The sequence below is a fragment of the Sus scrofa genome, chromosome 17, assembly GCF_000003025.6.
Source record: "Sus scrofa isolate TJ Tabasco breed Duroc chromosome 17, Sscrofa11.1, whole genome shotgun sequence".
NCBI classification, from domain to species: Eukaryota; Metazoa; Chordata; class Mammalia; order Artiodactyla; family Suidae; genus Sus; species Sus scrofa.
The window spans coordinates 25142753-25165409 of record NC_010459.5 but is presented as its reverse complement, the minus strand read 5'-3'; the positions used below and the strand labels follow the sequence as shown (position 1 = coordinate 25165409).

Here is a 22657-nt window from a genome sequence, read left to right as displayed (position 1 = left end):
AGAGTGAGGACGTGAGTGAACCAGAAGTGGAACTGCTCCTTTGATGCCATCTTGTTATCACAAGAGGAGGCCTCTGGGCTGAGACAGTGAGTGCAATTACAGGACTTGCTGGCTCCAGCCCCCTCCTCCCCTCCGCCTTTGAAATGACGTACAAACTAGAGGTGCAGGCCTTAGCCAGGTGCAACTTGAGACCTCACCTGACTGTCCTCAGAGGGGCTGCTTTATTGAGCGTGGCCTCTTGGCTCAACTGAGCCATAGAAATGAGGCCAGACCTGTTTTGCTCTCTGTCTCTGTTTTATTGCAAAAAGCATGGTGGCATCAGAGGGCCTTCTTACTCTAGGTCCTTCTGGCTTGATGACGAGGTGATGTCTTTTATTTCTGCCGAGACCTTGTGGGAGTGTTTTCAATTTCAAGGAATCTGAGATGAATCCTTGAATTAAGAACCTGTGAGCTACACCTGCATTCCAGCTGCGGGGGAAGGGCCACTTCTTCAAAAGGCGCATAGCTTGAGGACATCCAGGGCGAAGATATGGTCAAGGATCGAGAAGGAATGAGAATTGGGGTGGGTGCAGCCCACACTGAAAGACGCTGCAGAGACAGAAGGAAATGAAAGAGAAAGCCCCTCGCTGTGGTTTCTTTAGTAAATCCTCAGTACCTGAGCAAATCAAAGCTTATTTGCTCCTGGCTGGGTGAAATCATATTTTATTTTGTTAAAAGTCAGCTTGATTAGTTTCGTTGCCTCTGCCAGCTTCTTCATGGCTCTCTGTCCTGTGTGGAGGCACCGTGGGTGGGCGGAGATAATGAAATCCAGCAGAAAGTACATGAAGTTTGAGAAGCCATAATCAGATCCTTGGAATTGGCTGCCAGCTTGTCATTAAAATAAGGGATTTGCTGTTAGAGGCACAGTCCCTTCTGTGAAGCCTCTAGGGAGCCAGGCAGGGAAGCAGCTTCTGGGGGCAGACTGGTGGGACCCTGTGGGGAGCTGGCCCTGCTGTCCTATAGGTGCAGGCTCAGGGTGCTGTGACTTCCCATGCTTCCAGAGAAGTCTGAAAGCCAGACTTGTATTTAGAATCTCTTGATTTTTAAAATACAACTAATTAAAGGTGTTTTCTTTAATTTTTATAAATTAAGAAATTGTTGGGGGAGTTTCCGTTGTGGCTCTGGTTAAGAACCCAGCTAGTACCCATGAGGACGTGGGTTTGATCCATGGCCGCGCTCAGTGGGTTAAGGATCCGGTGTTGCGGTGAAGTATGGTGTCGGCTGGCAGCTGCAGCTTCTATTGATCTCTAGCCCAGGAACTTCCATATGCTAAAGATGAGGCCCTGAAGAGCCAAAAAAAAAAAAAAAGGGGGGGGAGAGAAAGAATTTTTTTGTATCAAAGTATAATTGACACACTGTGTTGTGTTTCAGGTACACAGCAAAATGATTCAGATATATATGCTTTTTCAGATTCTTTCCCATGATAGGGAATATTGATATTGAGTTCCCTGTGCCATACACTAGGTTCTTGTTGTTTATCTATTTTATGTGTGGTAGTGTGTTATCTGCGAATCTCAAACTCCTAATTTATTCTTATCCTCAAAGGGGTATCAGAACAGAGTGACCAGCCCTTATTCTCCGATGCCAGTGTAAAACTTCCTATTTAGAGCGGAGATTTAAAAATCTGCCTCCTTGGGAGTTGTGGCTCAGCAGTAGTGAGGCTGACTAGTATCCATGAGGATTTGGGTTCGATCCCTGGCCTTGCTCAGAGGGTTAAGGATCCAGCATGGCTGTGGCTGTGGCTGTGGCATAGCCTAGCAGCTGAAGCTCCATTTCTACCCCTAGCCGAGAACTTCTGTATGCCACAGGTGAGGCCCTAAAAAGAAAACAAACAAACAAAAGCTTCCTCCTTTCTTTGTTTAGAATTCATTGTTTACTTGAGACAGTCCCCCTTCCTGCAGTGTCAGTGTTGCCCATAACTGGGGAGGCGTCATCCTTGGGTGCCCTTCACTGGTCCCACTCTTGTGCCACAAGCAGCCTTGAGTTTCACTGCATGACTAGAGATGCTGGTCCTTCCCTGATTGCCCCAGGATCAGGAAAGAGGGGAGGTGGAAGGGGCCTCCTGGGAGAAACAGCGCTAAAGGGAGCTCCCTCAGGCTCTGCTGGTGGTGCCTAGTAAGGACGGTGCCTGTGTGGCTTGATCACCCGCTGTGGGCATCGGGTCTGTGCTCTGAACCTTGCATCCCCTCAGAGACAGGTCTTGGGGACGCTGGACAGGCTGAGTGGCCGTCAGAGTGTCAGTTGGTCACAGATCCAGAGCCTCAGCCTGGCCCTTTGGACCCTGACCTTGGCTGTAGCCCCAGGCAAGCTGCCTCCCTGCAGGAGCAGGGTGCAGGGATGTTTTCTCCTTTCCCCAGGGCATTGGTGGCCGACTTGGTTTGTGTCTCTCTCTCATCTGGTTTCTTGGAGGGCCAAAGCCTGGTCTGTTTTGCTTTCCGGGCTTTGGCAGTGACATCTGGTTATGGGTGAGCCCCGGTGTGTCCCTCTGAGACATTCAGCAGCAGGAATTGGAGAAACCCAGGAGCTGGGGACCCTGGCCACCCTCTCAGCTGGGGCTCCTCCCCCACCCCCGAGAGTGGGATGTATGGAGTATGGGATGCACCTGGGTGGCGGTGTCTTTAAAGCTCCCTGGAGCTTCTGGGGTGGGAGGCTTTACTGAGAGGCGGCTGAGTGCATGCGCTTGGGGACCACGCTCTCTGGCTGAGTTCAGCCTGCTCACCTTCCGTCTGCATCCTGACATTTCCAGCGCAATGGCCAAGTGAAAGCCCGCCCAAGTGTGGATTGTGGCTCCTTTCTCCTGTTTTGGTTCTTTACTGCTTCGGGGAACACAGATGAAGGGTGGTCTTTGCCTGTCTGACCTTCGTGGTCTGGAAATGGGGGCAAGAGCCCAGGCCTACAGTGTGGCCCAGCCTGCTGTTCAGAGAATGTCCTGGACAGGAACTGCTGGTGGACCTCGCCCCTCTCTCCCAGTATAAAAAAATGCCGCTGTTGCATTAGGCAGTGATGGGGCATCCTTTCTGGAACAACTTTGTTTCACTTACTAGCCAGCCGAAGCCTGGTCTCTCCTGGGCCTGGCTTCCCTTGCCCAGGGCTGGGTGACCCACTCGCCCAACTTCCAAGCTGATTTTGCTTTTACAGCCTGTTTGCTCTCACCTGTGTGGGGTGATCAAGGGCCTTGAAGGGCAAGAGCTGTGATTATGCATCTCTAGGTCCCCAGAAAGCCTTCCCAAGGGGAGATGTCTGTGTTTGTCCATTGACCTACTCCTGCCTCTGGCGCTGTTGCTCTCTCTCATTAATTTAAAATATAAATGAGCATTGCACTTGCCCAGGGGAGGGAGGGAGAGAGGGGGCGGCTGGGCACAGCGTGCTCCCCTGTCTTCAGATTGGACAGTCAGTATATTAAATCAGAATAACCAGACAACTCATAGGCATTTAAACATTAAGTGAAAGAATTTTGGTGTTCCTGATACTCTTTTTTATTTTTTGATTTATTTAAAATAATTTTGATTTTATTTTCTTGGGGGGCCGTACCTGCGGTATATGGAGGTGCCCAGGCTAGGGGTCAAATCAGAGCTACAGCTGCTAGCCTATGCCACAGCCACAGCAATGCCAGATCTGAGCCCAGTCTGCCACCTATACCACAGCTCACGGCAATGCCGGATCCTCAACCCACTTTGTGAGGCCAGGGATCAAACCTGCGTCTTCACGGATGCTAGTCATCTTTGTTTCTGCTGAGCCATGACAGGAACTCCTAAAAGTTTTTTTAAAAAATGAACTGTGGCCTCTGGATTGTGTTGATGAAGATAAGCATTTTATAAACAAAATTTATGAAGATCAAGCTATATATGGTGGTTTCTCCTTTTTGTGAGATCCGGCTAGAAAATTTGGTAAAATATATTTGCTGGATTCCCTTCATTTCTATCTATTTTGGGAAAGGGTTGGGAAGGTTTTCTTAAAGTGAATCATTTCTCCAGAATGTAAGTTCAGAGGGCAGGAGAGGCACCTTGAATGTTTGTTGAATGAATGGATGGGTCTTGGGTTTGTGGTGGAAGCGAAAGAGCACACTGGCTCTCTGCTGGTGCCTGGCTTGGTGCTGCCTGCTTTCCTTTGTTACATCTTCCAGCAAAAAGTTACACACAAGGGTAGCTGAGCACCCACAGCATTGCTGCACGATCAGTGCTTTCTAGCATGTGAAGGTTTTATTCTGCCATTTTACAGGTGAGGAAACCAGGGCTTAGCAAAGTTCAAGTGCCAAAGTCACAGAGTTACCGAGAGTTAGGATTTGATCCTAACTGCTTGAAGCACTGTGCTCCCCCCACCTCCCATAATTATTCAGTCACTCTGCTGGGCACATCAGATGCTGTGATTGATGGACATGCTGCTGGAGACCAAGATTGCGTTTTATTCCGCTCTGACTCCAGGTGAAGTCTTTTGAAGAAAAACGCCTGCAATTTGGTATTTCTCAGCATACCTTTCTATCTCTAGTATATTTAGCCGCCAATGTTGTAAAAGGAATCAATCTTCTTTTTACAGGCCAGCAATTGTATTTTTTTTTTTTTTCAAAAGCTGCCACTGAGAACATTTTTCTAAAGTAGAGATAAATCTGGAAGGAGCGTGGTAGTGTTATGTGGGCAAAGAGCAGAGGAAACTCATTTCTTTTAGCGCAGCCGCCCTCAACTAGGATAGTTGATTTAATGTCTGCATATGGGAAGACAAAACAAGTAGTAACACATGTGGAGGTTCCCAGGCTAGGGGTCGAATCGGAGCTACAGCTGCCGGCCTACACAACAGCCACAGCAACGTGGGATCTGAGCATCGTCTGTAACTTAATCCACAGCTCACAGCAACGCTGGATCCTTAACTCACTCCTCGAGGCCAGGGATTGAACCCAAATCCTTATGAATACTCGTAGGGCTTGTTCCCGCAGGGCCACAACGGGAACTCCTTAGTAGATATTGTTGTCTTTTGGATATTATATTACACTGCCTCTTTTAAAGTTCCACTTTTTGTTTATGAATATGATGCTTATCTCTTTTGGAGAAGTTCCTGGAGGAAGGTTGGCCAGATGCACATCCTTGTGTTTCTCTTTCCCATAACTCCAAAGAGAGAGCAGTCCCTCAGCCTTAGTCTTGGCGTCAGTCACAGCTATGGGTTTGCCTTTGGAGTTAACATCTGCTAAGTTAACTGGTGTTTATAGGGGAGAAAACGTGCAATAAACTTGGAAGCGTTTACTTCACTTGAGTGCTTGAGTTTAAGTACCTTGTTTTCAGTTCAGCTGTTTCATTCATTCTTTCATTTGCTTATTTATCCATTCATTGATTCATACATATGAGTGCTTGCTGTATATAAAAACAGTGCAGGTACCGTGGGATATATAAAAAGTAGGGGATCTGGAGTTCCTGTTATGGCTTAGCAGTTAACAAACCCGACTAGTATCCATGAGGACTCGGGTTCGATCCCTGGCCTTGCTCAGCAGGTTAAGGATCTGTTGTTGCTGAGAGCTGTGGTGTAAGCCAGCAGCTGTAGCTCCCGTTGGACCCCTAGCCTGGGAACTTCCATATGCCACAGGTGCTGCCCTAAAATGACAAAAAGACAAAAAGTAGGGGATCATCCCTGCCTTCAGAAAGCCTCTAGACTGGTGGGGAAGACAAAATAGCGTTGCCCAGTAGCACCTGGGTGGAAAGTGGAAACTGCTGTGGTGTGTTGCAAGCTGTTACTCTGCAGGTGTGATGTGTTGTCAGTTATCACACAGAAGTATTGGCCAGGGGGTGTTCTGGGAAAGCCTGGAGGAGGAGACGTCTTTAAGTGTTTTGAAGCATTAAGTACCCTGGAGGAGAAAAGTACCTTCTATGCAGAGGGACCAGCGTGAGGGGCTTTGTGAGTCCATAGTTTGGAACGTGGGGGGAGCTTGGGAGAGTAGGTGTGGGCAGGCGGTGGGGCTGCATAGGCCTGATACAGTCGGTGACTTGAACCCTGTTTAAACTAATCTTTATGTGGATCCTTTACATGTGCTGACCTGCCCGCTGAGATCACATGGGGCCCCGGCTTAAAGAACTCCTGCCTTCTGGAGGCTGTGGCTGAAATCAAGTCAGGGGTGCTAGCTTGCCCCCAGCAGAGCTCTGTGGCTTAATTCCTCTAACCTTTTCCCATCCTGACTCCAAGGGAGCAGCTTCACGCCAGTCCTCTAACCTCCAGAGGTCAGTTTATCTCTGGGTGGGACCAGATGGTGGGCTTGGCCCCTCGCCCTCTCTTCTGAGCCCTCCTCTCCTTGCCAGCTCCACTTCCGGGGCCTCATTTCTCAAGCCTGCAGCATCTTGGCCCCAGGTGCTCTCCCTGGTGAGTGTCCCAAACTCTCTGTGAAAGTGTCATTGTCATCTTCATTCTCAAGCAAAATTTAGTCCTTCAGTTTTGTAGGGTATGAAATTCTTGAGCTTTCTGCCACTTTTTCTCAACTGGGGCCAGGGTTCCATGACAGAATGAAGCCTAATGCCTAGAGTAAGGCACCCATTTTCTGTAATCAATTAACCTTGCTCTTGTGCTTCTAGAATAGAGCTTAGATAGGTACCTTCTTGAGGGGAATTGGAAATAGTTAGTCAGTATACATACATATATATTTTCCTTCCCTTCCCTTCTTTCTTTTTTTTATTGCAAATAAGACCAGAGTTTTCTTGCTTTTCTGCTACTTGCTCTTTTTCTCCACATACCAGTGTTTCTCAACACTTTGGTGTTCTAGACTCTAGAAGAGGGAGTTTCTGTTGTGGCCCAGTGGGTTAAGGACCCGATGTTGACTCTATGAGGATGCGAGTTTGATTCCTGGCCTGGCTCAGTGGGTTAAAGATCTGGAGTTGCCGCAAGTTGTGGCATAGGTTGCAGATGAGGCTCAGATTCGGTGTTGCTTTGACTGTGGTGTAGGTCCAGCTGCAGCTCTAATTCGACCCCTAGCCTGGTCGACCCCTAGCCTGGGAACTTCCATGTGCCACAGGTGTGGCTGTAAAAAGAAAAAAAAAAAAAAGACTTAAGAAGAGAAGCTTCAGCTGGAAGCCAGCAGCTATAACCCGGAAGGTAGAGAGCCCTGCTCTGGACTTTTGTTCTGGAATTGGGGATTCAGAGGAAGGGGTGGGAACCCCTGAGGAAAGCACTGTCTCAGAAGGAGCTGAAGGGCAGTTGAGCTTCCACAGCCTGTAGAATCCTGGCTTCTTGGAGATGAGGAGGGAGTCATGGGGCAGGGGCTGCCTCACCGTCCTGCTCATCGGTATGTGCTGGGAGGTTAACTGTGCAGGTGCCTGGTCCTCACTGGAGATCCTTTATTAGAGGCCTGTGTTGGGCTCTTAGAAGATGCTGTTGCCCAGCAGGGCTTGGGAACCCAGATCCATCCCCATTGCCTTTTGGACATGTCTGCTCTCAGATGCCTGGCCTGGCATCTCCTGTGTTGACCTCCTCGCTGGTCTCCTTGTCCTCCCCTCCCTGCTCTAGAGTCAATAGGGATCATTTAAAACCATCAAAGCAGGAGTTCCTGTAGTGGCTCAGTGGTTAATGAACCCGACTAGCATCCATAAAGACACAGGTTTGATCCCTGGCCTCATTCAGTGGGTTAAGGATCCAATGTTGCTGGGAGATGTGGTGTAGGTCGCAGACACATACCACGTTGCCATGGCTGTGGTGTAGGCTGGTGGCTACAGTCCTGATAGGACCCCTAGCCTGGGAACTTCCATATGCTGTGGGTGTGGCCCTAAAAACATATTAAAAACATCAAAGCATTTTGCTACCCCCTCTGCATATGACCTTCCTGTGTCTTGACTTCCTCTCATGTCTGAGTTCCGAAGTCTCGGCTGTTTAACCAGGGCCTATGAGACCTGGTGTAATGTGGCTCTGTCCCCCTTTCCGACCTCATCTTGCTTCACCACCCTCTCTCCTGTTGTCATGCTGGCCTTCTTGCCTCGTCTCCCTGGCCCCACCAGCTGGTTCCTGCTGCAGGGTCTCTGCACCTGCTGTTCCTTTTATCTGGAATGCCCTTCCCAGCGCTTTGCCTCGCTCTCGTCAGCCCTTTGTTCATGCACCACCCCTTAGAGGGGTCTTCTTGGACTGCTTGCCTCCCCCCCTCCCCCGCCGCCCTCAGTCCTAGCCTCTAATACCTTGCTATTTCTTTCCAGCACTTACCAGAATCTAAAATGTTATTGTTTGTGTTTTATTGAGCCTCACTAAAAGGAAGGAAGACTCCCGACAGAACTCTTTCCCTTTATTTACCATTTATCCCTGCATAGAGAGGGCTTTTGGGCATTTGAAGGTCTTATTAAACGTTTGTGGACTGAATGAATACAGAAATCCCCCACCCCCCTGCCCCCCAGTGTTCTGGATTAGGATCTGCTGGCCTTGGGCTAAGCCTCCTTGCTGATGAGTCTGCACATCTCAGGACAGCTCATTCTGTATTGAGACGCTTCTGGTTGTTAGGCTGTCCTTCTTTCAATGGTAAACTCAAAGCAAGTATCTGCCTTCTCTCTGGCCCGGTAGCCCCAGCTCCTCCCTCGCTCTGTGCTGGGAAGTTGGGGCACCATCTACAGCCTTGATTTGAGGGGACTTGAGGGTATGGACCCTGTGCTTGATGCCCAGAGCCTCCTTTGCTGCTGGAGCTCTGTGCACATGGTCTTTAGTGTCAGCCCCTCAGGAGCCCAAGGTTGGGGCCCTTTCCCTGGCAGCGCGTGGTTCTGGTCCCTGACTGTGCAGTGTGGGGGGTGTCAGAGGGCCCCTGTGGCTCCAGAAGAGCCCTGGGGCCTGCATTACCGTCCCACTGCTCCTTCTGGTCTGTCCTGCTGTCCTTTCCTCCCCCTCCAGGACTGACCCCATCGTGTGCCAGCCAGACTCCCTCAGATCGTCCTCTTCTCGGGAACCCAGCCCAGAGCACTTGGCACTTTGCTAATCTTCTAGGGTTATCACACCCTCTCTAGGTCAGGGAAGACAACACAAGGCGCAGCTTGATAGCCTGTCTGTCCCACAGTGGCAGGGTCATCGAGGATTCCGCATGGCCCCAGACGCTCCCAGTGTCTGAGACGTGACGGCACCACTGCCCTTGGCTGGGGAGCGGAGGAGGCTGTGCAGATGCCTCCCTGGCTGGTGCTGGGCATCAGAATGCAGGTCATGGTGCTGCTGACCTCTAGCTGACTCTTGCGTGCTGAGGCCGATTCTGAAATGCAGGCAGGGTGACGGCCTGAAAAACTCACTCCGGAATTTCAGTATCTTGTCTCCCTGGGTTTTTCCCAAAACATAAGCTGAAGGCTTTATGATTTTATGGGTAGCGCGGCTCAGAGAAATCAGCAAGATCTTTGAGTGCTCAAACCGTCCAGAAAGGTTCAGGAGTTGCCCAGGGTGCGAGGGTTGCAAGAGAGTGGCCCGCCCTGAGGTTGTGTTCACGCTTTGGCAAGGGCAAGATGATACGTCCTGATGGAGCCCCTGCTCCTCCGCTGGGTGCAGAGGCTTGAGCATCAGTGAAGGCCTGGCTCGCTTGCCCCTGTGTTGGGGGAGGGAGGACGGACGTATGGTGGACCTGGAGGAGCCTGCTGGGTGCGCCCCCGGCCACAGTGGTGTCAGGTTCGCAAGCGGTCTCAGGCAATATTTGGGATACAGCTTTACTGAAAAACTGTTTATCTGAGATTCAGATTTGGCTGGATTTTCCTCTATTTCATCTGGAGCTCTAATAAGGGAGAAAGAGGTGCTGCTGGGTGAAGCGCATGGACTGAGCTGTTCCTGAACATTTTAGGGAGCAGGACTGCTTCCTGAAAGAGGGGGGACCTGGGCTGGTTTTGAATGTCTGGTGCCTTTTTGCCTGGTGGGGTGAGGAGGGGCAGCACGTGATGCAGGAGGATGAGGTGGGGGAGCCAAGCCCAAGGTGAGCTGCCTTCTGTGGGCCATACAGTGAGGAGGGGAGAGCAGGGAGCCCCTTCATTTCCATGCCCTGGAGGAACCTGGATTCACCCCTGGGCACTGAGGAGCAGGCCAATGCTTAGAATCAGGGGCTTTTGGCCCTTTAATTTACTAAACTTACTGTTTTTTTTTTTTTTTTTTTTTTTTTTTTTTTTTTTTAGGGCCTTACCTGCAGCATATGGAGGTTCCCCGGCTAGGGGTCCAATCAGAGCTGTAGCCACCGGCCCACACCACAGCCACAGCAACACAGGATCTGAGCTGCATCTGTGACCTACACCACAGCTCATGGCAATGCTGGATCCTTACCCACTGAGTGAGGCCAGGGATTGAACCCACATCCTCATGGATGGTAGTTGGGTTAATTACTGCTGAGCCACACGGGAACTCTTAATTCACTAAACTTACTGTAATGAAATAATTTCCTGCAGTGATATGTCTTAAAGTTCATTTTCTCCCCCCTGAGGTCCTGCTCCAACCTACTTGCCAGAGGTGACCAGCTGCCACTGAGGGCATTTCCCACTTATTTCAGAAATGCTGAGGGGTGTTCTGTGCCTCTGGAAGCGTGTATGTGCATATTCTCTTTGCTTATTATCTGCTTATTTAACTGAAGGTTGCATCATCGTCTGTGCACTTTGCTGCTCTTTCTTTCTCGCATTTAAGGGTGTCCTCTGCACCTCTTTCCATTGTGGTACCTCTGGGGTCATGCATTTTTAAATTTAATTAAATTAATGTTTATTGTTAAATTGAAGTATAGTTGATGTACAGTATTATGTAATTATAGGTATATAGTACAATGGATTACAATTTTTACTTTTTTGTTTTGTCTTTGGAGGGCCACACCTGCGGTATATGGAGGTTCCCAGGCTAGGGGTCTAATTGGAGCTGTAGCCGCTGGCCTACACCAGAGCCACAGCAACTCGGGATCTGAGCTGCGTCTGCGACCTACACTACAGCTCACGGCAATGCTGGATCCTTAACCCACTGATCGAGGCCAGGGATCGAACCTGCAACCTCATGGTTCCTAGTTGGATTTTGTTTCCGCTGCTTTACTTTTTTGAACCCGCATCCTCATGGATACTAGTAGGGTTCTTAACCTGCTAAGCCACAACAGGAACTCCTGGTTCACATTTTTTTTTTTTTTCCTTGCTTTTTCGGGCTGCACCTGCAGCATATGGAGGTTCCCAGGCAAGGGGTCAAATCAGAGCTACAGCCGGTGGCCTATAGCACTGCCACAGCAATGTGGGATCCGAGCCGCATTTGTGACCTACACCACAGCTCACATCAACCCAGATCCTTAACTCACTGAGTGAGGCCAGGGGTTGAACCCACATCCTCATGGATACTAGTTGAGTTCATTAATTGCTGAGCCACAAAGGTAACTCCCCTGATTCAGTTTTTAAAGGCTAGGCCTATGTCTTCTCTTTAAAAACAGAGTTAAAAAATTTTGCTGGTGGAGTTCCTATTGTGGCTCAGAGGATTAAGAACCTGACATAGTGTCCACGAGGATGAAGGTTCAGTCCCTGGCCTTCCTCAGTAAGTTAAGGATCCGGTGTTGCCACAGCCGTGGCATGGGTTGCAAGTACGACTCAGATCCAGTGTTGCCGTGGCTGTGGCATAGGCTACAGCTGCAGCTCTGATTCGATCCCTGGTCTGGGAACTTCGATGTGCCGTGGGTGTGGCCATAAAAAAAAAAAAAATTTTTTTTTTCCTTGCTGTTTGAGTGTCTTGCCACCAAGTTGAAGGAAGTTAAATATTGGTTAACTTTCAAGGTAAGATTGGAGAGACTGGTTCACTTCAGGACTCAGGGTGAGCAAGACGATGGCCCGGTTTGGGGATCTTGGCATCCCCCAGTCCAGCTGTCTTATTATGGACTGACTGAACCCCATTAGCTGTACCAGCGGAATCAGTCTGAATGGCTGATTACTTTTAAATCATTTGCAAAATATTAACCTTTGCAGATGATTGTGTTTTCTGATAAGCCTTCTCCTCTCCTATCTGAGGGCTGACACAATTCATCTCTTTCTCTGATTGGATATTTTATATCCCCCATTGATCTATAACCCGGCGTACTTACTCCAGTGAGTTCATTTGTAGCATCTTGTGAGCTAGTTTCCAGACCTTTCCAATAAATTACTTATTTATATGAGTGGACCATAATTGACTTTTCACTTGAGAAACCCAATTCCCCTAAGTGGCCAGGGAGACACATAGTTCATTTTGCTCTATTATCAAATCAATGTTCAAATAATTTTAGAATTATTTATTTTCCACAATATGAGAAAAACGTCAAGATTTATTCTCCCTGTTTTGTAAATGTCAGAGGAAATTGACCTGAGGCTGGGACGGCTCGATGCCTGGTGTCCACAGTTTTCAGCTGAAGGACAGGGCATCCAGCAGTGATTATGAGGGTCGCCCTTGTGCCCAGAGGCTCAGGTTGTGGGGTGAAGAGGACGCTGGGGTCTTGCTTCCCTGAGGCCCTCTGCACCAACTGGGGAGACGATACCAGCAGGGCTGGAGCCCGTTTGGGTTGGGGGGGCGGGGTAGGCATTTCTGAAAATTCACAGGTAGGTGAGTCAGAGTGACCTGGGCCTGGCTTGCTTGAGAGCCTGGGTGGGAAAACCAGAACTTGGGGTGCTTAGTGGCTGGCGTGGGGAATGACCAAGTAGGGAATGCACCTGGCCAAGGGTCGGATGTCGGGGGAGCATCCGTTTGACTCTTTGGTCAGTTAGCTCATCGTATTCAATGTACCTGCTGTGGCTCAGTGGGTAAAGAACCTGACTAGCATCCATGAGGATGCAGGTTCAATCCCTGGCCTCATTCAATGGGTTAAGGATCCAGCATTGCCATGAGCTGTGGTGTAGGTTGCAGATGTGGCTTGGATCTGGTGTTGCTGTGGCTGTGGCATAGTACGGTATGGTATAAGGGTGTAGAAAGGGCCAGAAGCTTGGTAGGGTGCTAAGGATGAGGGAACCTGGATGTCTGGGCCATTTCACCCCCTGGCCCGGAAACTTCCATATGCCTCAGGTGCAGCCATAAAAAACAACCCCCCCCCCCCCCCCCCCCGCCCAGCCAATTTATGGCACCATAGAGGCGCCGGCTGGGCCTGAGGATATAAGCCCAGATGGATGAGTCCTTGCTCCCGAGCAGTTCACAGTCGATGGGGTGAGACAAGTGGACGGGCCCCTAGTCAGGGGGTGAAGCAGTGGCCCAGCAAAGGCTCAGTAAGGTGTGGCGTTGAGGCCGAGTGGTGGGCTGGCTGGGCATGGGCCGGGAGCAGGTGGGATGGCAGCTTAGGCAGGGTCGGGTCCCAAGGCCTTTGTTTACTGCTGGGAGCTGGGCTTCCCCTGAAAGAAGTGGCTGAGGGCGGGTAAAGCCAGGGAGCCACGTGGTGTCCTGTGTATCGGGAAAAGGCCCTCTGACAGCAGAGTGGAGGGTGGATGGGAGGGGACAAGGCTGCAAGCAGAGAGACTAGACAGGTGGTGGTGGCCCCACCTGGGCCACTGGCTGTGCAGTGGGGAGAGGTCGCTGAGGTTGGCAGCCTGGTGATAGATGGGACAGGATGGGGTAACTGACTGCTGGGGAGCAGGAGGTAAGGCTGCTGGAGGGAGGCCTTGGGGTGCAGAAGCCAGGAGCAGAAGCCAGTCCCCAGAGGAGGAGGGGCCCTAGTAGGGCAGGTCAGCAGGGTGCGGAGGGAGAGGAGAGCTTGGGGCCACATTCCTTTCTTCCATTTCTGAACTACTTAGAAGCCTGACAGCCTCCTGGAATCGACCAGGGCTGAAAGCACCAGAGGGTTTGTTTCAGCATTGAATCATTCCAGCTACTGTAACTGCTTCATGGAGATTACACTGGCTTTTCCATCAGTATTTTCAGGAAGTAGACTGAGATTCGCTAAATCTCTAGCTAGCTTCTCTGTATGTTTAATACTATTACTTTAGGGATTGTTTTCAGAGTCAAGATACATCTTTTCCTTACAGTTCTAGTTTTTATGCTTAAGAAGGAAGTGATCTAGGAAATGGTTATTTGTGGAATTTCCTTTCTGAAACAGATGGCTTTCATATTAATCTTGATGACCTGTGATTATTATTATTATTTTTAGGGCCACACTCGTGGCATATGGAGGTTCCCAGGCTAGGGGTCCAATTGGAGCTACAGCCTCCGGCCTACGGCACAGCCATAGCAATGCCAGATCCAAGCCGCGTCTTTGACCTGCACCACAGCTCACGGCAACGCTGGATCCTTAACCCACTGAGCGAGGCCAGGGATCGAACCTGCATCCTCATGCACACTATGTTGGGTTCTTAACCCACTGAGCCACAATGGGAACTCTTACGTGCTATTTTTCTGGAGTGGATGTTAATTTAAAGCCAGGAAGGTACTGTCATGGTAACTTACAGGTTGGAATAAATGATCATGGGGAGGGCCCTTTAAACCCAGCTGCTCCCGAGGCGTAAGGCCCGAAGCCTAGAGTTCTTTAACCTTTGGGGTAGATGTGCTGTGTCCTGCATCCCACCGGTCGTGGCCATGACCAGTCCTCTGAGATCCCTGGATGGTTTTCTTCTCCCAGCAGGCATTTGATGATAATACCAGCGGTTTTAAAGGGAAAGATGTAGACACAGTAGGTTGGTGAGTGCCTGAGAAATGATCTCTGGGGGATATGGGAGGAACCGAGACGTGGCCGTCCATAGCATCAACGGCACGAATCCGTGTGGCTCCCTGGCTGGGTGGAATGTATCTTTGGAGGTTGAATGCTATGCAAGGTGTTTGTTTTCCGGCGCGTGAACGTGGAGTGTCCCTGAGGCAGTTCCCCCTTTTGGGTCCAGAGTAGAGCTGCCCACGACCCAGAGGGTGGAGTGGAAGCTTCCCACACATGGGAGGGAGGGCATTTATTTGTCCCTGAGCCAGTGTTCTGTTCACTCAGCCCTGCACTTCCTCAAAGTGGCTTGGAAAAGTTGAAGCAGGCAGTGGGGATCCATTGTAGTTCTTGAATGGTATTTTTTGCAACATACTCTTTGAGCTTAATTGCTCTGGGTGGTGTTTATTCTGACCCTGTTCATCCTGAGGTGGCCAGGTGCTAGCCCCATCTGGCTCCATACCCCCGCAACTCCCCCAGGATTATTTCAAAATAAACCCCAGACAGCGTATCATTTCATTTGCAAGTATTTCAGCATGTCTCTCTAAATGGTTAAGACCTTTTTAAAATCATCACAATACCATTATCACACCTAAAACAGTAATAATAATTCCTTAATATCATCCAATATCTAGTCAGTCGTAACATTTCCCTACATATCTTATAATTTCTAAAAGTGCCTTTTCTGTTTGAATGGAGATTCCAGTTAGTTGGCATGTCTTTAAGCTGGGTCATTTGTTAGCTATCCTTCCCAGAGGCTGGATTTTGCCCATCGGCCCCCCAACATTGTTTGACACATTCTCCCACCCCCAGTATTCTCTGGTGGCTCACTGCCCTGACATCAGGTCTAGGTCGGGTCAGGCCTTTTAGATGGAGAGGGGGCAAGATTTATGGGGCAGTGGTGTTGGTCTTTCATTTCAGATACACAGCTTGTCTGGTGGTCTAGTGGTAACTAGTGGCTGGTCTAGTTACTGATTGCTGCTCCCTGGAGCCATTAGTTAACCAGGCTACAAAATGATGATATTCTAATCTGATCATTTCTTCTTTTTTTTTTTAAATAATGATTTTTATTTTTTCCATTATGCTGGATTTACAGTGTTCTATAAATTTTCTGCTGTACAGCAAAGTGACCCAATCTCACACACATACATATATATATATATATTCTTTTTCTCACATTATCCTCCATCATGCTCCACCACAAGTGACTAGATATAGTTCCCAGTTCTGTACAGCAGGATTTCATTGCTTATCCACTCCAAATGCAATAGTTTGCATCTATTAACCCCAAATTACCAATCCATCCCATTCCCTCCCCCTCCCCCTTGGCAACCACAAGTCTATTTTCCAAAAAATTCCTTTCAAAATATGACTGCTGGAGTTCCCGTCGTGGCTCAGTGGTTAACGAATCCGGCTAGGAACCATGAGGTTGCGGGTTCGATCCCTGGCCTCACTCAGTGGGTTAAGGATCCGGTGTTGCCGTGATCTGTGGTGTAGGTCGAAGACGCCGCTCAGATCCCCCAGTGCTGTGGCTGTGGTGTAGGCTGGCAGCTGTAGCTCCAATTCGAGTCCTTGCCTGGAAACCTCTATAGGCCATGGGTGCAGCCCTAGAAAAGATAAAAAAGACAAAAACAAAACAACAAAACAAAATAAGGACTGTTCACTGACCATACACCCGGTCACCCAGGAGCTCTGTTGGAGATGGACACTGAGATGATTGTGGTTTTCATGCTGGCTAGCACAATATCCGTTCTGCAGCCCCTGGATCAAGGAGTGATTGACTTTTAGGTCTTCTTATTTAAGAAATACATTTCAGTCGCAGATGCGGCTCAGATCAGATCCCGCATTGCTGTGGCTCTGCCGTAGGCCAGCGGCTACAGCTCTGATTTGACTCCTAGCTTGGGAACCTCCATATGCTGTGGGTGAGGCCCTCAAAAAGACGAAAGACCAAAAAAATACATATATATATATATATATTCCATATGTTGCTATAGGTAGTGATTCCTCTGATGGATCTGGGTAAAGTAAATTGAAAACCTTCTGGAAGGATTCAGCATCCTAGATGTCATTAAGAATATTTATGATTCATGGGAAGGGGTAAAAATATCAACATTAGCTGGTATTTGGAAGGAGTTGTTTCCACCCCTCAAAGTCAACTACGAGGGGTTCAAGGCTTAATGGAGAACGTAAGTACAGGTGTGGTAGAAACAGCAAGAGAACTAGAGTTAAAAGTGGATCCTGGAGTTCCTTTTGTGGTTCAGCAGAAAAGAACCTTACTAGTATCCATGCGGACATGGGTTTGATCCCTGGCCCCACTCAGTGGGTTAAAGGGTCCAGCATTGCCAGTGAGCGGTGGTGCAGGTGGCAGACACGGCTCAGATCTGGTGTTGCTGTATCTGTGTTGTAGGCTGGCAACTGTAGCTCTGATTTGACGCCTAGCCTGGGAACTTGCATATTCCACAGGTGTGGCCCTAAAAAAAGGGGGGGATCCCGAAGATGTGACTGAATTGCTGCAATCTCAGGATAAAACTTTATTTACTTATTGCCTTTTTTTTTTTTTTTTTTTTTTTTTAAAGAGTCTCAGGTGTGGTGTGTTCAAGTTCCCAGGCTAGGGGTCAAATCGGAGCTATAGCTGACAGCCTACACCACAGCCATGGCAACATGGGATCCCAGCCACGTCTTTGACCTGTACCACAGCTCATGGCAACACCAGATCCTTTCTTTTTTGCTTTTTTTAAGGCCCATATCCAAGACATGTGGAGGTTCCCAGGCTAGGGTTCAAATCGGAGCTGCAGCTGTGGGCTTACACCACAGCCATGCAGGATCTCAGCCGTGTCTTTGACCTACACCACAGCTCACGATAATGCCAGATCCTTAACCCATTGAGCAAGGCCAGGGATGAAACCTGCATACTCATGGATGCTAGTCGGGTTTGTTAACCACTGAGCCATGAAGGGAACTCTCCAGGATAAAACTTTAAATGGATAAAGTGCTGCTTCTTATGGATGAGCAAAAAAAAAAAAAATGGTTCCTTGAGATTCTATTCTTCTGTGGTTCCAGAAGATGCTGAGATTGTTGGTGAATTTGCTGTGAAGATTGTTGAAATGACAACAAAGGGTTTAGAATATAACATCAACTTGGTTGATAAAGCAGCAGCAGGGATTGAGAGGATTGACCACAGTTTTGATTCTGTGGTTGAAATACTATCAAATAGCACTGCTTGCTGCAGAGAGATTGTTCATCAAAGGAAGAGTCAGTTGATGAGGCAGATTTCATTATTGTCTTATATTAAGAAATTTCTGGAGTTCCCGTTGTGGCGCAACGGAAATGACTCTGACTAGCATCCATGGGGACGTGGATTCAATCCCTGGCCTCTCTCAGTGGGTTTGGGGTCTGGTGTTGCTGTGAGCTATGGTGTAGATTGCAGACGTGGCTTGGATCTGGCTTTGCTGAGGCTGTGGTCAGGCCAGCAGCTGTAGCTGCAATATGACCCATAGCCTGAGAACTTCCATATGCCACAACTGTAGCCCTAAAAAAAAAGAAAAAAAGAAAGCAAAAAAAAAAATTTCCACAGCCAACCAGTCCAGTGGCCATCAACTTGATTCAAGGCCCTCAACCAGGAAAAAGATTACCGCTTGCTGAAGGCTCAAATAATGGCTAGTGTTTTTAGCTATTAAAGTACTAGAAAATTTTTTTTAATGGCAGCATCCATGGCATATGGAATTTCCCAGGCTAGGGGTTGAATGGGAGCTTCAGCTGCTGCCCTAAACTACAGCCATAGCAACGCCAGATCTGAGCCATGTCTGTGACCTACACCACAGCTCATGGCATGCTGCGATTCTTAACACATTCAGCGAGGCCAGGGATCAAACCCACATCCTCATGGATACTAGTTGGGTTCGTTTCCGCTGAGCCACATGGGAACTCCTGTAATAAAGTATTTTTAAGTTATGTACCATTTTTCTTCCCACATAATGCTATTGCACACTTTACACATGACACTTTTGTATGCTCTGGGAAACAAACACAAAAATTCATGTGACTCACTATTGTGCTGTTTATTTTATTGTGATGGTCTGGAACCGAACCCACAGTCCCTCTGAGGTCTGCTTGTGTTTGCGTTGAATCTTTCTCCAAAGATCCCTGACTTACCTTAGTCAAAATGGTATTTAGATACTATGATTTGGTCATAAGATTCTAGGCCTTTTTAGAGGACAAAGCTAGGGGAGTACTTTCCACTTCAGATAAAGTTCATGTTAGTATTTCCCATTCAGATTCAGGACTGCAGAGTTTTTAACCTAGCCTCATCACTCTGTTAAGAGGAAATTCAGGAGTTCCTGTTGTGGCTCAGAGGAAACTAATCTGACTCATATCCATGAGGAAGAAGATTTGATCCCTGGCCTCACTCAGTGGGTTAAGGATTTGGCGTTGCTATGAGCCATGGTGTAGGTTGCAGACACAGCTCGGATCCCGTGTTGCTGTGGCTGTGGTTTAGGCTGGCAGCTACAGCTATAATTGGACCCCTAGCCTGGAAACATCCATGTGCTGTGGGTGTGGCCCTAAAAAAAAAAAAAAAAATCCCAGTAAGTTTAGTGAATTAAAGGACCAAAAGCCCCTGGTTCTGAGCATTGGCCAGAGTGCCCAGGAGTGAATCCAGGTCCCTAAAAAGACCAAAAAAAAAAAAAAAAAAAAAAAAAAAGCACCAACCAGCCAACCAAAAAAAACCCAAACAAACAAAAAAAACAAAACAAAAAACTCAGCCAAGTGAATTTGAAGATCTGATTGACTTTCTTATATGATTCATGAATCTGGCAGTACCCACCTATTGAGTAGAAAGGCCCTGCTAGGAGCTGTACAAACTGAAAGGCTTTTATAGGCAGAAAGAGGGTGTGACAAGTGAGTTAGAGATTATTTCAGCTTCCCTGGGGGTGGCAGGGGTCATAGCAGGCAGGTTCCCTTTTTAGTGTAAACTAGGTAATTCCAGATGATTGGTTCAAGATTTGCTCCTGGGAGAGGCTGAAACTGCACTAAGTTAGGTACTAAGTCTTGGTGGGATTAGCCTAAGTGACTCCATTTTGGCCTTTTAGTTTCTTTTTAACAAATCTAATGTTTATATCTTAATCAAATGCCTGGGTTCTCAGTGGCAGAAACATAATTACTCGTGTATAATCTCACAATACACAAGCAGAAATCCCAGAATAACCACACTTACTTTATTCCCAAAAGTATGATTCCTCAGGGGCGGCGGGGGTGGGGGAGGGGGAGAATTGGGAAGGTGGGAATAACACTACACCCTACTGTATAAAATAGAAGATTAACGAGAACTTAACTGTGTAGCACAGGAAATCTACTCTATAGTTTTGATTATATGAGAAAAAATAATGGCTATGTTTATATGTATGATGGATTCACTTTGCTGTACACCTGATACTAATACAACATTTTAAGTTTACTCCAATGAAATAATAATTAAAAAAGAAGATTCCTGAAAAAGCTTTAAGATGGCTTTGTCATTCTTTTTCTCCTCGGACCAGATTCCTCCTGCAGTCACCACTGAAATCTTCTCTCACTGTGCGTGACACACAGGTTCATTTGCTTCAACGTATTTTTGTGTTTTAGGTTATTAACAAGTAATTTTGTTTTATATCTGTGGACATTATTTTCATCATTCTAAGGAGGATGTCCAGATTGAGGTATTTTTTTGTAAAAATCTGGCTTCTATCTTTGCCTCTTCCATTTCATCTTCTTCCTCCCTAGGTAACCTTTTGGAAAATAAATAGGCTGGCCTTTTTATCTTTGAGTTCAAGGGGTATCCTTTCTCCACCTCGTATTTCCTACTTAATGTGCCCTGGCCCCCGTCCCCAGCAGCACGTGGAGAACTTCCTCGTTTCTTTTCCAGTGACATCACGCTCCATCGTGTGGTCTTTGCTCATTTATTCTAGAGAACTGTACTTTTTAGGAGTTCTCTTAATTTCCTAGTTCAAGTGTTTTCTAGGCCTGCCAGTTTCTGAATGGATATAGAATGAAGGTATGGGGAGGAGGGGATGCTCTGGCAGCTTCTGGAAGTTGTGACCACTCAGTTAATTTTCTTCTCTGTCCTCATCCTGGATGGAGGAATAAGGCGACTTTCTTCTGTACCAGGTGGCGGGGCTGCTCTCTTCTGGAGTCGCGCAGCCTCCGTGGTTTCTGTCATTTCTCTTACAATCCTTTTGGCTCCTAGGTAGACATTCTTCCAGGGTTGCTGACATAGTGTTTTCAGTCTTAGGTTTTTGATGGTGGCATCTGTTTTGTGTGTCTTCATGTTTATGCTAGTGAGGATTTGGGAGGAGGTGTGTCAGAGACTGCATTTCACATGCTGTTTAGAAACAAACCGCCATATGTAAAAAGTAAAGACAACAAACCCTGGAAAAACAATCTCTTCTTTCCTAACCAATACTGAATTTATTTTTATTGTAGGGAAAAGGACTTGGAAGCCAAATTCATCATTCAAATGGAGAAAAGCAAAACAACAATCACAAATTTGAAGGCAAGTAGTGACCTGGCCTGGCTCCAGTTCCGTGAGTTCCGTGTTTGTTTTAGTGTCACATGGTTTGAGGGTAAATACATCTGCCCTTTCCACAGCCTCCTTTCCCAGCTCAGTTAACCATGGCAACTTGTACTTGGCCTGGGCTCCTTCACTAAGTGGAAGGGTTGATGCTCTGTCTCCTCTCCCGTCTCTGGTCCCTGGTTTCATTGATCTGGGAGCCAGACCCAAGCTGAAGCTCTGGGGTGTGAGCTTGTGGGTTTAGCCCTGGCCCAGGCATTTTTATCCTGTGTCCTTGGTGGATCCTTACTCTCAGCCTGGCTTATTGTGGACCATTAAATAAGCTCTGGCCTTAGATTTGTTTTCTTTTTTTTTTTGGTCTTTTTAGGGCTGTACGTGTGGCACATGGAGGTTTCTCAGCTACGGATCGAGTCAGAGCTGTAGCCGCTGGCTTACACCACAGCCACAGCAACGCGGGATCTGAGCCCTGTCTGCAGCCTACACCACAGCTCACGGCGGTGTCGGATCCCTAACCCACTGAGCAAGGCCAGGGCTAGAACCCACAACTTCATGGTTCCTAGTCAGATTCGTTTCTGCTGAGCCACAATGGGAACTCTTGTTTTCATTTTTAATGAAAATGATCAAAATATTTTTTGGTCATGCCTTGAGGATGTGTAAGTTCCTAAGCCAGGAATTGAACCTAAGCCACAGCAATGGCAGTGTTGGATCCTTTAGGCTACCAGGGAACTCCCAAAAATAATTGATTTTGTAAACTTTGCAAGAGGAGCTGGTATTATTCAAAACTTAGGACGAAAAATTAAAATACCTGAAATTTTTTTCTGGAAAACAAAACAAAACAAAAAAAAAACCCCAAGAATTTTCTAAGATGATGAGTTCTTTTGTATTTAAAATATTCTGGTTTTTCTTCTGGTCCATGAATTTGGTAAGGACTCTGAATACTTTTCACTTAGGGCAAACATAAGTGTAGAATCAATAATAATGAAGTCATGTGCTTTATGGACCTAACCTCATTCTTCTTTGATATTTGTCACTTGCTCATGGGTTTGGCTCATGGCCAAGAGCAGATCCGGCTCCTGTTGGATTTCTCTTAATTCCTGGCTCCAGGGAACAGACACTTTGAAATTCAGTTGAAAGAAGTGCAACTTGATCTCCAGGGGTGGAAGCGGGGGCCTGCCCCTGTCTTCCAGCCAGGCTGGTTCTGGGTGATTCGAGGCCTGGTGCCTCTGGCCTGAGGCATCTTCCAGTGGAATGGCTTCTTTCTCCCCCCGCAGTGCTAGTGCCTGTGGTTCTGTTTGGCCCACAGCTGGCTTCTCCTCATCTGACCTCCCACATTTTCTCACCTTGCTCTTAGTCACACTCTGTTCTCTGCTGTCCGTGACCTTGGCTTGGCGCTGCTTCCCACCTCTCCTGTGCTCACAGAGCTGTGGTCAAAGTCTGATCAAAAACTGTATTTGCCGAAACGGAGCCGGGAGACCCTGGCCTTGGATGAGTCTTCTTTGTGTGTAATGAAATCTGTTTTCTATGATGCT

General features: G+C 47.8%; 1 protein-coding gene across 7 annotated transcripts in view; it reads left to right on the top strand.

Annotated features, from left to right (window-relative positions):
- KIF16B (kinesin family member 16B) overlaps positions 1-22657 on the top strand; it is a 306852-nt gene that overhangs the window by 23581 nt on the left and 260614 nt on the right. For 6 of the 7 annotated variants that reach the window (XM_021078047.1, XM_021078043.1, XM_021078045.1 and 3 more), the window contains exon 2: positions 21041-21110. In XM_021078047.1, the coding sequence (XP_020933706.1) occupies positions 21041-21110 (70 nt within the window). Of the gene's footprint in view, positions 1-21040; positions 21142-22657 lie in introns of those variants that run through there. The other variant, XM_021078046.1, reaches the window with a different exon arrangement.